The 14,370-nt window shown below is 55.2% G+C and overlaps 1 protein-coding gene across 1 annotated transcript in view; it reads left to right on the forward strand.

The window, feature by feature from the left end:
• The window catches only part of ZMIZ2 (zinc finger MIZ-type containing 2), a 19,755-nt gene extending 7,297 nt beyond the window's left edge, over positions 1–12,458 (forward strand). Inside the window, exons 6-21 of the mRNA XM_027767273.1 lie at positions 1–86; positions 311–517; positions 583–636; positions 834–1,013; positions 1,708–1,788; positions 1,992–2,160; positions 2,841–2,985; positions 3,062–3,272; positions 3,956–4,061; positions 4,385–4,542; positions 6,245–6,312; positions 7,267–7,335; positions 7,629–7,873; positions 8,386–8,555; positions 8,638–8,856; positions 9,379–12,458. Coding sequence (XP_027623074.1) covers positions 1–86; positions 311–517; positions 583–636; positions 834–1,013; positions 1,708–1,788; positions 1,992–2,160; positions 2,841–2,985; positions 3,062–3,272; positions 3,956–4,061; positions 4,385–4,542; positions 6,245–6,312; positions 7,267–7,335; positions 7,629–7,873; positions 8,386–8,555; positions 8,638–8,856; positions 9,379–9,486 — 2,276 coding nt within the window. The 3' untranslated portion in view covers positions 9,487–12,458. The remainder of the gene's footprint in view (positions 87–310; positions 518–582; positions 637–833; positions 1,014–1,707; positions 1,789–1,991; positions 2,161–2,840; positions 2,986–3,061; positions 3,273–3,955; positions 4,062–4,384; positions 4,543–6,244; positions 6,313–7,266; positions 7,336–7,628; positions 7,874–8,385; positions 8,556–8,637; positions 8,857–9,378) is intronic.
• The last annotated feature ends 1,912 nt before the right edge of the window (positions 12,459–14,370 follow it).

Consider the following 14,370-nt stretch of genomic DNA (forward strand, 5'->3'; position numbering starts at 1 on the left):
CCGCAGCCACCGCCACAGCCACTGCCACGGCCACTGTTGCTGCCCTGCAGGAGAAGCAGAGCCAGGAGCTGAGCCAGTACGGAGCGGTGAGGCCCTCAACTCCTCCTGCTGGTGCCGGCACGTGCGGGTCTGGGGGAACTAGGGGACGAGCACATACATGCCGGGCCTATGAGGCCTTTGAGACGGGGTGCTGGGAAGGACTGAGGGTCTGAGGGGACAGGGCCAAGGGCACCCTGCCTGGCATGGGGGTTGGGAGACAGGAACCCTGCGTAGGTGGGGTCTCGATCAGCCCTCTTTCTTCTCTTCCCAGATGGGGGCTGGGCAGCCTTTCAACAGCCAGTTTCTACAGCATGGAGGTCCCCGTGGGCCCAGCGTGCCCCCTGGCATGAGTCCCACAGGCTTGGGAGGAGTGATGGGTCCTTCCGGCCTCTCTCCCCTGGCCATGAACCCTACCCGGGCAGCAGGCGTGCCGCCTTTGTACACAGGGCAGCGCCTGCCCCAGCATGGCTACCCCGGGGCCCCCCCGGCCCAGCCACTGCCCCGAAAAAATGCGCGCGCTTGCCCCAGCAGGGTTCCCCCGGCCCCCCCCAGGCCCAGCCACTGCCCCGACAGGGGCTCAAACGAGCCTACTCTGAGGTGAGTGCCCACGCGCCCATCAGGGCAGGGGTGAGAACAGACCTCTGCCCCTTGGTGCTGTAGCAGGGTCCCCAGGGGGCCAGGAGCCCTGCCACTGTTCCCCGACCCTGCCCCTAAGTACATGGATACTCTTTCCTTCTAGAAACCGGCTCCCTGACGCCTTTTCTCTCCCCCGGGGCATTTTGCCTCTTCCTCAGGTGTACCCCGGGCAGCAGTACCTGCAAGGAGGCCAGTACACGCCCAGCACTGCCCAGTACGCGCCCGGCCCAGGGCAGCCCCCTGCCCCTTCCCCCTCCTACCCTGGGCACAGGCTGCCCCTGCAGCAGGGCATGGGTCAGCCCCTGTCCACACCCGGTCCCGCAGGACTACACTATAAGGTAGGGCTGGCTCCCCCGCCAACCCCATGCCAGACCCTGTGCCAAGCACTGTGGGACCCACGGGGAACCTTGAGGCAGTCCTGCCCTTGAGGGATGACGGGCTTTCTGGGGGTGGGTCCACATTTGCTCAGGACTAGGGTTCACGGGGGTCCTGACCAGCGCAGGTGCAGTGCCTGGAGTACGAGGTCCAGTTTGAAAAGACCTTCTGCAAGATTCATGTATCTGGGATAAATTTGGTATCAGAGCAACCAGCAGGCACCTGAGTGCCCCCTGTCCCTCTGCTTGCTGCGGAGAAGCCCAACCAGGGGACAGGCCCTTGTGTCAGCTGTACACCCCTTCTGAGCACATGGAGGTCGGAGCTCACCTCTCTAGGAACCTCCGTGGGCAGGGCAGTGAGGAGGAGGCAGGGGTGGGTGCGTCTGTCTTCTCTGTCCCTCTGACCACTGTGGGCTTAGCTATCTCCCTGTGGTGGAGTCAGTAGTGTTCTTTGTATTGGGTTGTCGGGAAACTTACAGATATATTTTTGCATAGAAAAATGTGCCGTAGCTTTCCCAACAACCTAATAGATAGTTTAGAAAACGCAAGAGAGAGTAAAGGAGAACAAGAGGCCTGTACCCGTGTGTGGTGGGCTTCTAGGGACGGGTCCAGTGCCCAGCAGGGACGAGCTTGTGCCCTGGACATGGCGGTTCCCTCTCCCACAGAACAGTTCAAGGGGCAGGGTGCCAGCTTCAAGGTGAGCAGTGTCAGTGACAGCCAGCGTGGCCTCGGGTGCAGGGCTCAGCCAGGTGGATGGGCTGGGAACTCACAGTGGGCATATGGAGAGAGGGCACCCAGGTAGAGGAAGTGTGGGTCCCTGCTGGACACCCCGGGACTGTTTCCTGCTGCCTCTGTTCTGATGACTCCTAGCAGACACCTTGTGAACAGCCTGCATCCTACCCTCCACCGTTCTGCTCAGACTGTTTGTGCTCACCCCTACAGCCTGCTCGTTCCATCCCTGGCTACCCCAGCTCCCCACTGCCAGGGAACCCCACGCCACCCATGACCCCCAGCAGCAGCGTTCCCTACATGTCCCCTGGCCAGGAAGTCAAGTCTCCCTTCCTGCCTGACCTCAAGCCCAGCCTCAGCTCCCTGCACCCGTCGCCCTCTGGTGAGTCTGCCCATCTTGGACAGCAGTGGGGACATAGCTGGAGGGATGGGGGTCCTGGGACTCCAGAGAATCTTGCAGGGTTGGCTGGGGCCCTGGGAAAAGCCTCTCACTTGTCCCTATCCCTTATACAGACTAAACATCTGGGCCAGCCCTTCCCTTCGTTTTCTGTTATAGACCTCTTCATAAATCCATTGGAGGCTGTGTATCTTTAGAAAACCCCCATGCACACAAAACTTTACATGTAATTTCAGAGGATTTGTGAGCCCTCTGAGCCTGTTCCTGGCTAAGAACCCCTGCTTCCATGGAGAATACTGCCCGTTGAGCAGTAGAGCAAAGACAGGGGACCTACTCACACCTCAGCCTCCCGCCTCTCTGAAAGCACTGGAAATGCCTTTTGCTTGGGTTGGGTCATGTTCCCCTATCATACTTGAGGGACACTAGGCTGGGTGGCTGAGGCAGGGCAGAACACCAGGACAGTTGGCCCAGAGTTGAGAGAAATACTATGGAGGCCCCAGACCCAGGACATGGCTTAGGTCTGCCAAGCGGAGCCTGGGTGGAGAGTACCTCTGGCCTGTGCCTGCACCAAGGGGAGCTGGGGGATTGCCACCCTTTCCAAGTCCCCAGAAACTCTTACCCTGGCCAAAGAGGCCAGCTCACAGCCAGCTTGGCCTCTGCTCCAGGAAGCGGCCCGTGTGACGAGCTGCGGCTGACCTTCCCAGTGCGGGATGGGGTGGTCCTGGAGCCCTTCCGCCTGCAGCACAACCTGGCTGTGAGCAATCACGTCTTCCAGCTCCGGGACTCTGTCTACAAGACCTTGATGCTTAGGTGAGCCCTCACCCAGCCCACCTCTCTGGCCCTGGGGTCCCCTCCCGCCCAGTATTCAGAACCCACCCTGCCACAGGCCCGACCTGGAGCTGCAGTTCAAGTGCTACCACCATGAGGACCGGCAGATGAACACCAACTGGCCTGCCTCAGTGCAGGTCAGTGTCAATGCCACACCCCTCACCATCGAGCGTGGCGACAACAAGACCTCGCACAAGCCGCTCTACCTGAAGCACGTGTGCCAGCCGGGCCGCAACACCATCCAGATCACCGTCACCGCCTGCTGCTGTGTGCGTGGGGGCATGGGCAGGGCCATGAGGGGTGGGGTCATTGTGCCACGCATCCCAGCACTTCCCAGATCAAGGTCAGCATCTCTTGCTGGGCAGTGCTCTGGCTGTGGGCTGGGGCGGGGCCCAGCTGGGTGGGCGCTATCCTTGTAGTGTCATTTTCAACCTGTTCTTGCCCAGTAAGGAAAGGGATCTGGTTCAACACACTCTGGCTGTTTTCCAGCTAGATTAAATCCCTAGATACGATGCTCATGTTAACCATGCTGCTAAGAGTAACCATGCTGCTCAGACAGCTTGGGAGCTCAAGGCCTCCACTAAGCAGGCATTCCCTGGGCTCCTGTGGATCCCAGGGTCATAGCAGACCTGAGCTGCGGACAAAGATACTGCTTAGGAGTGCCTAGTCTGCCCCTCCCCAGCCTGGAGATGAGCGGCCAAATGTCATGGTCCGTGGGACTTAGCTTTTTGCTCAGACTCGGCCTTGTAAGGTAGCATCTGGCAGGGGGATACTTGGAGACTTCAGGTTCTGGCAGATAAACGTGGTCCAGGCAGTGTGGAGAAAGTGCAGGGTGCACACATAGTTGTCAGGAGAAGGGTGCACATGGCCACCTCGCAGCCAGACCAGCTGGACTCCCTGGAGAGGTGGTAGGAAGCCCGCACCCTGACCCCTCCTTTTTGTTGTGCCGTAGTCCCACCTCTTCGTGCTGCAGCTGGTGCACCGCCCTTCTGTGCGCTCTGTGCTGCAGGGCCTCCTCAAGAAGCGCCTCCTGCCGGCTGAGCACTGCATCACCAAGAGTGAGTGGCTCTCTGTCCCTCCCGTTGCTGCATCCCTGCAGAACTGCACCACCCAGAGTGCAGCCTGCTTCTCGCCCACAGCCCCGTTCACACAGGCTGCCCCCGCTTAGACAGGTAGCCCCTCGCCCAGGTAGTGCTTAGCGCCAGGTGGCCCTGCATGCGCCAGGACAGTGATACCAGGCAACCTGCACTGAGGTTGTGGTTAGTGCCAGGTGGCTTCACAGAGCCATCTGTTGAGTAGATGGGTCCCTGGGTAGTGTCCCCTCTCCCAGCCTCCCCACCATAGGGACCCCTTACTCAAGTCTTCTCCCTGTTGATGTCAGTAAAGCGGAACTTCAGCAGCGGCACCATCCCTGGGACCCCTGGGCCCAATGGAGAAGATGGGGTGGAGCAGACAGCCATCAAGGTGTCCCTGAAGTGCCCTATCACCTTCCGCAGGATCCAGCTTCCCGCCCGTGGTCATGACTGTCGCCACATACAGGTGGGTAGTTGCTGCTGAGCTTTGCCAGAATTTGCTGCCATTGAAATAATTTGAGCTGATCCATCAGCTTCATCCTCTAGGGCGAACATGGTCTCTACCTAGAACTGAGATTGGCAGGACAGGTGCCTGCCAAGGGGCAGATGGCTGGATTACCCTATCTCTCCTCTGAGGCTGAGCTTGTGTTGTTTTTTTAATATAATTGCCATTTTACTGTCTTTTTTTTTTTTTTTTTTTAACCAGCTGCCGCATTTACGGGGTTTAGAATTTTTTTTTTTAAACTGGTAGGGGGCATAGGCGCTAGCCAGAAAGAGAGCGAATGGGAGAGAGCACTCCCAAATGTGGTGTGATTATGCTGCAGTCCCTTCTCTATTTCTTCTTCCTGTTGGAAATTTTGACACAAATGCATGCGCAAGCTCTCAACAGGGTTTTTAAGCCACTGGCCACTGGGTTGAGACTTGAAATGAGTCCAGTGGGTCCAGTTTCCTTTACTAGTAAGCTGGCCCTGTGAGGTTCCTTTTAAAAGGCATAGGATACATGGGACCAGCAGTTAGCATAATGGCTATGTCACTGAACTGCCATGTAGCCAACTGCAGTTCGAGTCCCGGACCCGGTGGCTTAAACTCACTCCGGGCGTGTGTGTGTGTGTGTGTGTGTGTGTGTGTGTGTGTGCCCAAGATCCCGAGAGGAGAATGGAGGAAAAGGGATTGCGGCATGGCCATCCCCCCTGGGGGTTGATTTCTCACTTTCTATCTCTCTGTCTTTCTGGCGAGCGCATGTGCCCTATAGCAAAAACCTCTCAAAAAAAAAAGAAAGGCATAGGATGCAGAATGTTGTCTTCTTCCTGCCTCACCTCCAGCAGTGAACAGTCATGTAGACAAGTAAACACATGCCTCTCTTGGGTTGTGTGGCAGTCTCTGCAGTTTGAACCATGACCTGGAGGTGACTGATTCCTCGTCAGCACTGCTTCCCAATTCTTGACTTGGCAACATGGCACTCCACTTCCGGAGAGGGCTGCTTGGGCTGTTTCCAACCTTGACCCTGATCTGTTTAAATAAGGATGCCACAAAAACCTGGCACAGGAGCTGTCTCAAACACACACATAGGGACCAGCAGATGGCATAATGCTTAGGTCACTGGACTCCTATGAAGTTGACCACGTTTCGAGTCTCAGATCTGGTGGCTTAAAACTTACACTAGGCACATGTGGATGCGTGCCCAAGATCCTGAGAGAATGGAGGAGAAGGGACTGTGGCATGGCCATCCCCCCTAGGGGGTGATTTCTCACTTTCCATCTTTCTCTGTCTCTGGCAAGCGCAGGCACCCTATAGTTAAAAAAAAAAAAAAAAAGGGACCAGCAGATGGCATAATGCTTAGGTCACTGGACTCCTATGAAGTTGACCACGGTTCGAGTCTCAGATCTGGTGGCTTAAACTCATGCCAGGCACGTGTGCATACATGCCCAAGATCCGGAGAGAATGGAGGAGAAGGGACTGTGGCATGGCCATCCCCCCTAGGGGGTGATTTCTCACTTTCCATCTTTCTCTGTCTTTGGCAAGCGCAGGCACCCTATAGTTAAAAAAAAAAAAAAATCTCTTAAAAACAAAAACACACGGATATAAATAAGTCAAATCGTGAAACAGATCTTGGTTTGGCCAACTTCCCTGGCCCACAGTGAGAAATGGCCCCTCTCCTGTCTCTACAGTGCTTCGACCTGGAGTCATACCTACAGCTCAACTGTGAGCGAGGGACTTGGAGGTGCCCAGTGTGCAAGTGAGTCTTGGAGATGTGGCGTATGAGGGGGGATGAACCCTTCTTCAAAGGTTTTCATGGATGGAACTTCTCACAGTATCACCAAATACATAGCCCACTGGGAAGAGTCACACGTGGACCAGGACAGTGCAGCTCAGGGCAGAGACCTCATGCAGACCTTATACAAGAGTCACGTTGCACAGGGTCACTGCACACAGGGTCACCTCATGCTCAGGGCCATTTCAGGGGGGGTCATTTCATACAAAGTCACCTCATGCACACGGTCACCTCACACACACGGTCACTTTGTACAGTCACCCTCATATAGGGTTACCTCATGCACACGGTCAACTCACACAAGGTCACATCTTATAGGGTCACTTCACGTAGGGTTACTTCATATGTGGTCACCTCATTCACAGGGTCTCCTTGCAGAGTCACCTCATGCAGAGTTACATCACACAGGGTCACTGCACACAGGGCCGTCTCATGCACAGGGTCACCTCACAGAATCACCTCACACACAGGGTCACTTTGTACAATCACTTTCATATAGGTTTACCTCAAGCACAGGGTCACCTCACACAGAGTCATGTCGCACAGTGTTGCTTCACACAGGGTTACCTCACACACGGTCACCTCGTGCAGAGTCACTTCACAGGATCACCTCACACATAGGGTCACATTGAACAGTCGCCCTCATATAGGGTTATGTCATGCACTAAGTCTCTTCACACACAAGATCACCTCACCCAGTCACCTTGCGCAGAAGCACCTTGCACAGGGTCACTTTATACAATCATCTTCATGTAAGGTCACCTTATACAGGGTTACCTTGCTCAGGTCACTTCACACACAGTGTCACCTGACACAGTAGGAGGCCTTGCCACTTGTTCCTGAGAAATGACAGGGTCTTGTGCCTTATGCGAGTCAGGGCAGACCTCTGAGCCCCACCCTCCTCATTGTTTTCTGCAGCAAGACGGCATTGCTGGAAGGCCTGGAGGTGGACCAGTACATGCTGGGCATCTTGATTTACATCCAGAAGTGAGTGTCCTCTTTCTGCAGCCCAGCCCCAGTGGCCACCAGAGGGCAACCTAGGATGGGTGGGGTTAGGAGAGGCTCCCGGGTGCAAGTATGAGGCCCTCCAAGCCTCTTGGCACCAAGCAGACCAGGTTCCAGGCAGAGACAGGTCTTACATGCCTGTTGGAACTGGGCCGGCCTCCTGCTGGGCACTCAGAACGTGCTGGGTGGCCATAAAGCATCCAAGTGGAGGGTCTGCCTGGAAACCCCTGGGCCAGGAGGGGCAGCAGGTGATTGGCCTCTCTGTCCCTGTCCAGCTCCGACTATGAGGAGATCACCATCGACCCCACATGCAGCTGGAAGCCAGTGCCCGTGAAGCCGGATGTGCACATCAAGGAGGAGCCAGACGGGCCAGCGCTGAAACGCTGCCGCACCGTGAGCCCCGCCCACGTGCTCATGCCCAGCGTGATGGAGATGATCGCCGCCCTGGGCCCAGGCGCTGCCCCCTTTGCCCCCTTGCAGCCCCCCTCAGCCCCTGTCCCCAGCGACTACCCTGGCCAGGGTGAGTACAGCAGGCCCAGCCTTGACTCTCAGGTGGCCCCAGCAGGTAGCTGGTCCTCTCCAGACCAGTGAGAGTATTGCTACATAGCTAGTTTTCACTGTGTCCAACCAAAACATGCCAAGGGATGCTTGTCCTGCACGTCCGACCTTGGGGACGCTGTGTGAAGGCAGTCCCCACATGGCCCTATTAGCAGGCAGCGGTACATTTGCTGTGTACCATGGTTGGAGTGAGAGGCTCTTAGCTGGAACACATCTATGGCCTGGCCCTCACGTGGGGCACCCATCCAAGGCTTACCTGGCGTATGTGGTGCGTCTGGCTGTGGCATGTCCTGTTTCTGTACTCCTGAGACCTTCACCCTTAGGAATGTCCCAAGGCTACTTCAGGCAGCAATAAGCAGAACACCTTTTCCAAATATCTATTCTGTCCTACCTGCTACTATCAGTGGTAAGCCTCGTGAGGCCCCCCCTGGCCAGCATGAGCCCTCGGACTCACCCAGCACCCTACTCTCACAGGTTCCAGCTTCCTGGGTCCTGGAACCTTCCCTGAGTCTTTCCCGCCTGCCACACCCAGCACCCCAACCCTTGCGGAGTTCAACCCAGGGCCGCCCCCCATCTCCTACCAGTCTGACATTCCCAGCAGCCTCCTGACTCCAGAGAAGCCTGCTTCCTGCCTACCAGGCCAGGTCAGTGAGGGTCAAGGGCCAGGGACCTATCTCACCTGGGAGCCTCTGGGCTGCTGGAACGAGCAATTCTCTCTGTCCTCAGATGGGACCCATGGGCCACCTGGACTCAGCCCACAACCCTGGGCCACCAGGGCTGCATACTCCCCAGCTGCACCATCCAACCCCTCCTCCAACATCCCGGCAGCCCCTGGGCCAGGCAGCTCCTGGCTCTGTCAGCGAGCTGGCCTTCAACCCTTCCGCAGGCGTGATGGGCCCGCCCAGCATGTCTGGGGCAGGGGAGGCCCCTGAGCCAGCTCTGGACGTAAGTACCAGGCCCTGTGCTGGGCAGCATGTGGGGGCTGAAGGTGGCCAGCCAGGATCCTAGAGTCCACCACTTCTGAGAAGGGAGACTGGGAACTCGCCTGGAGAGCAAGCCAGACGACTGCCCAGCCCTGCAGTCATGGCTGGCATCCATGTTGTGGCAACCTAGCTATGGGTGCTGGAAGCTGAGTCCAACGTGACCCGACCCTTGGGGCAGTAGCTGTGTCCTGCCTGTGGGTGGTGTGGGGGCCAGAAGAGCTGCCTTCCTGGTCTGCAAGTGCTACACAGAGCTGGGACTCCCCCCCAGCACTCACCCTGCAGAATCTCATGGGGACTGCCCGCGGGCCTGTGCCCCTCCTTGTGTGCTCTCAGAAGCTGGGCCACCAGGGGCAGGTGCACCTACAGGGAGATCCCAGGCAGCTGTGTGGCCCCTCTAGACTGAGCCGGTGTGGAGGAGGGCAGGAGGGCCTCTCAAAGGGCAGGTCTCAGACCAGAGCTGCTAATGAGCCTGCTTCTTTCTCAGCTGCTCCCAGAATTGACCAACCCTGACGAGCTGCTGTCCTACCTGGGCCCACCCGACCTCCCCACCAACAGCAATGACGACCTGCTCTCTCTCTTTGAGAACAACTGACCCTGTGTGGACCCTGCCCACCCGGCGGGGACAGGCTCACAGATATCACCACAGCCCAGCCCCACAGTGTGCTGGGGCCTCCCTGATCCTACCCCAGGCACGGGCCTGGACCGCAGCCCACCCTGAACTTGAAGTGGCTCTGCTCTGTGCTCACGGAGGGGCTTAGCCACAGCCCTCGCCTCCCCTCTGTGAGTGCCACAGAACGGTTCCGCTGAGGTGCGCCTGCCCGCCCTGCCCTGCCCAGCCATGTCCCCTGCCCTCATGGCCTCGCAGCTCGTCCTCACACCTGCCTGCTCCACCCGCCTGCATCTTGTCCAGCCTTGGCCCTTCTGTTTTGACTCCTCCTCCTCAACCACAGAAAGCCGGCCCTGGCTCCCACTGTCCCTGTGCCCAGCAGCCCCAGGCTGAGCGCTGGCCTTTAGGGGCTGGGTCGAGACCCTCTCCCCACCCTGACTCCAGGCGAGGCTGGGGTGGGTGCGACAAAGCACAATGATGTACATAGCGTAGGAACACTACCAGCGGGGGCACCTTTTGAGCCAGCTGCCCCCTGGCCTGCCATCACCGGTTCCCTGCACTCTGCACCTTCTTGGTACAGGTAGCTCAGGGTGGACCAGCTGGGGCAGGCCAGCAAGTTGCCTGTGTGGGCCCTGGGTCTGGCTCAGCGTTGCCGATTTCCGGCGGCTGCCCTCCCGAGTCCCCTTCCCCTTGGAAGTGAAGAGTTCGTGCAGCTGTGTTTTCAAACCGCCTCTCCTGTCCTCACCTGGTGGCCCAGACCTGGGGGAGGGAAAGCCCCTGGCTCCACCAGCCCAGGGTCCACACTGGGCAGCATACCTGGGCCTGTCGTGTCTCCTGTCTTTGCCCATCTCTATTAAAAGACTCCCTCTTGGTGGGCCTGGCTGAATCCCTCCTTCCCCTTGGGGGCTGTGGTCTCCGCAGGAAGCCAGTCACCCACCTGGAGGCTGGGCCTCTGCCAGTAAAGCCTGACTGGCCTTAGGCCCACGGCATATGCGGGATGTTCCTAGACCAGACTCAGCTATTCCCGCCCAGTGGTAAATTTCCTCTTCCCTGGAATTTTCCAAGTTGGCTTCAGCTGTAGAGCTATTTTGTGAAGTGTCCCTTGCCTGTCCAGGGAGACATTTGCCACCCTGTCACCTTCCCTGGGTATGCCCTAGGGCAGGAGCCAGTTGTCTGCTGGGCAGTCCTAGCCTAACCAGAGGTCACTTGCCCTGGGCTCTGTCTCCAGAGGGTACAGAGGTGTGTCCTGGCTGCCATCTGCCCGCCCAACTTTTCCTTCCTGTCCATGGAAGAAGCAGAAATGCTGAGGGACAAGAAATGGCTAAGGAGGGCAGCCCACACCTCAGCCAGCCACAAAGACTGCCCTGTGCCCTCTGGAGGAGTCCCTGGAAGTCCAGGGCGAAAGGGAGAGTCTGAGAAGGGCAGGGCACCGGGGCTGGAAATGCAAGTGCACCTTGTCTGACCCCTTACAGAGCCTCTGCTCTCCGCTTCTCTGGCCAAGAGGAGAAAAGAAAAAAAAACAGTATATACTCTCCAGTGTTGGGGGCCAAGAGGAAGCAGACCAGGCAAATCCCTCTTGGCCACAGCCCACCCTGGGAGTGTGGGGACGGTGCCCTTTAATAGCTATGGGTTCTGATGCAATGCTCCCGGTACTACCACAAGCCTAGGTGCTCTGGTGGAGTGGAAGCCAGAGAATGGGTGAGCAGGACTGCAAACTGCCCAGGAACCTATTCTCAGGAAGGTGCTGAGAAGGCTGTGCCAGAATGTTCCAGAGCAAGAAATGGGGACCCCAACTCTGTTCCCCACCACAACATAGAATAGCATGGATGAAAAGCAAGGTGTAGACCATCATGGAGTAGAACGTCATTTTTATAAAGCTCTAAACCACATATGTGTTGTCTGAGATTCACATGTATGTGCTCAAATGACCAAAAAAAGCCAGGAGGGTTCACATTGCTGGAGGCTGACCTGCAGGATGGGAAAGGGTGCCCTGAGCAGCAATTTTCTGGGTTTCAGCTGTTAACTTCCTGTGTCTCGTGTATTCTTACCTATGTGCCAAGTATTACGTAGTCTAAAAAGCTGACTAGACCTGATATGCACTGAAACCTCACCACCACAACAGTAGCAGGATACAAACTGCCTGGGTGCACAGGGGTTCTCCAAGACAGGCCGCAAAGCAAGTCACAGTAGAGATCAACACCCTCAAAATTAGCTTCTCAGACCACAATGAAGTGAAACTAGAAGTCAACAGCGAAGAGAACACTGGAAAGTTCACAAATATGTGCAGATTAACACACTTTAGCAAGCAAAAGGCCAAGAAAGAAATCCCAAGGGAAATTAGAAAATCAAGATGAATAAACACAAAAACACCATATCAAAACTTAGGATGCAGCATAAACAGTACTACGGGGGAAATATACAGCCGAATGCCCACACAAAATCAGTTATGACACCACACCTTGAAGAACTTGAAGAAGAGCAAAGAACCCAAAGGTAACGGAAGGAAATAACTACAGCAGATAGAGGACAGAACAAGAAATCAACATAAAACTTTGTTCTTTAACCTTTCAATTGACCAGAAAGAGGATGGAAGTAATGGGAATCAGTAGTGAAGGGGGAGAGGAGGATACCGCCAATTTCACAAAAGGATGGTAAAATACCATGAAAAACTATGACAATAGGAGTCAGCAGATAGCTGAGCAGTTGAGTTGCTGGACTCCCACATGGCTGACTGCACTTCAAGTCCTGGACCTGGTAGCTTGAAAATCATGCCGGGTGCATGTGTGAGTGTGCCTGAGATCCTAGGAGAATGGAGGAGAAGGGATTACCGATGATTTCTCACTGTCTCTGTGGCAAGAGCACGTGCCCTAAGGCAACAACCTCTTTAAAAAAAAAAAAAAGACTATGACAATAAATTAGCCAAGATGGAAGACAAATGACCATAACTGACCCAAAAAGAAATAGGACATTAAATAGCCTATAGCAAATAAAATCATGATCAAAAGCAACAAGGGAAAGCCCTGGGTCAGATGATAAGCTCACCCACCGTAAGAGAGAATGGTCACCAGTCCTCAACCTGTCCCAAACACCAAAGGGAGGGGGTCACTCCTAACCCAAGTAGAGGCCAGCTCCCCTCTTCACACAGGGTCTACCCTACCCCAACCCCCTTCACTCCACCAGCTTGAGTCTGGTCCCTGCCACCCTGCCAAGCAATTGTGACCCAAATTAACTCAGAAGCCAGGGACATGATCAAGAGAGTGTTTAATTGGCCCAGGGGCTGTTGATGCCTTTTTCTTGTCATTAAATATATATATATAACTTTTTATACTGGAAGTTATTGGTCACTTGCCTGATTAATTTTTTATTTTTTATTTTACTTTTTTTTTTGGAGAGGTTTTTGCTATAGGGCGTGTGCGCTCGCCAGCCAGACAGAGAGATACATAGAGACAGAAAGTGAGAAATCAACCCCTATAGGGGATGGCTACGCCGCAATCCCTTCTCCATTCTCCTTTCAGGATCTTGGGCACGCACGCACACACACCCAGCGTGAGTTTTAAGCCACCGGGTCCGGGACACGAACCACGGTCGACTGCAAGGGAATCCAGCGACATAGCCATTACACTAACTGCTGGTCCCTCTGATCAAACATTTTTTAACAATTTTTAAAGAATTATTTTTATTTAACTTTATCCATTTATTAATTTGAACAGAGAGAGGGAAAGTGAGAAAGCAAGTGACCAGGTCAGGGACTCGAACCACAGTCAGCCATATGGGAGTCCAGCACCTTAACTACCACACCACCTGCTGGCCCCACCTGATCAGTTTTTTCAGTCGTCATGAAGTGACATGGGTGTGAAGTACAGTGAGTTTTGGTGAGTGTGCACACCTGTACACCAGCCGCCCCAAACCAGGTAGATAACTCCACTGTCATCACCTGGAGGCCACTACTGCCTGGTCTCTTATCACCAGGAATTAATTTTGTCTACTCTGGAACTTTTTGTAAGTGGTTCTTAGGGTCTGCACCTTTTTATTAACTCATCCTTACTTAAAACGTATACTTTTCTTCTTTCTTAGTGGCATGTGTGCTCACCAAAGAGAAAACACACACACACACACATAGAAACCACCCTACACACACTGGGACATGGTCATGCCACATCCCTTTTCTTCCATTTCTCCCTCCCATCAGCATTTTGGGCATAACTGCCTGGAGTGTTTTTCAAGTCACTAGGACTGGGATTTGAACCTCAGTCAGCCATGTGAGACCCAGTTCCCAATGCACAGGGTTTAACCACTGCCCTACAGAGTCAGCCCAAAGCTTTTATTTTCTTTTAACTGTAAATGGTTCCTGTCTATTTTCTCTCAGTTATGACCCAGAGGGAACACTGGCGGGCTCCCCTCCCCAACCTCAACAACCCAGCCCTTCTCTAGCCAGGCCAGTACTAACTCAAACCCTTTCATGGTCCGTTAGCTAGGACTGAATAGGTTGCAAGTGACAGTGACCAATTTGAACCAGCAAGGCCCCCAAGGTCCTAGATTCAGTTGGTCATGATATAGGCACACCACCAGATGCTGTCTTGGCTTCTCCGTGTGAGCTTCCTTCTCAGACCAGCTGTGACCAGCTGTGTCCATGCAGTGGGACCTGGAGTTCCTAAGCCACACTCTCATCGATTGACCTAGGCAAGGAGGACCTTTCTGGTCCTGTTATAAATCCCAGGGATGGGCTCTGGCTGGCTTCATTGGGCAGGGGTTTACACACACACACACACGCACGCACGCACACACACGCGCAAACGCGCACAACCAGGGTGAGGTTGGGAGTACTCCCTAAAAGGAGGAACTTATAAGACAGAATATAGGTGGCCTCTT

Source organism: Tupaia chinensis, unplaced genomic scaffold (genome assembly GCF_000334495.1).
Source record: "Tupaia chinensis unplaced genomic scaffold, TupChi_1.0 Scaffold144150_1, whole genome shotgun sequence".
Taxonomy (NCBI): domain Eukaryota; kingdom Metazoa; phylum Chordata; class Mammalia; order Scandentia; family Tupaiidae; genus Tupaia; species Tupaia belangeri.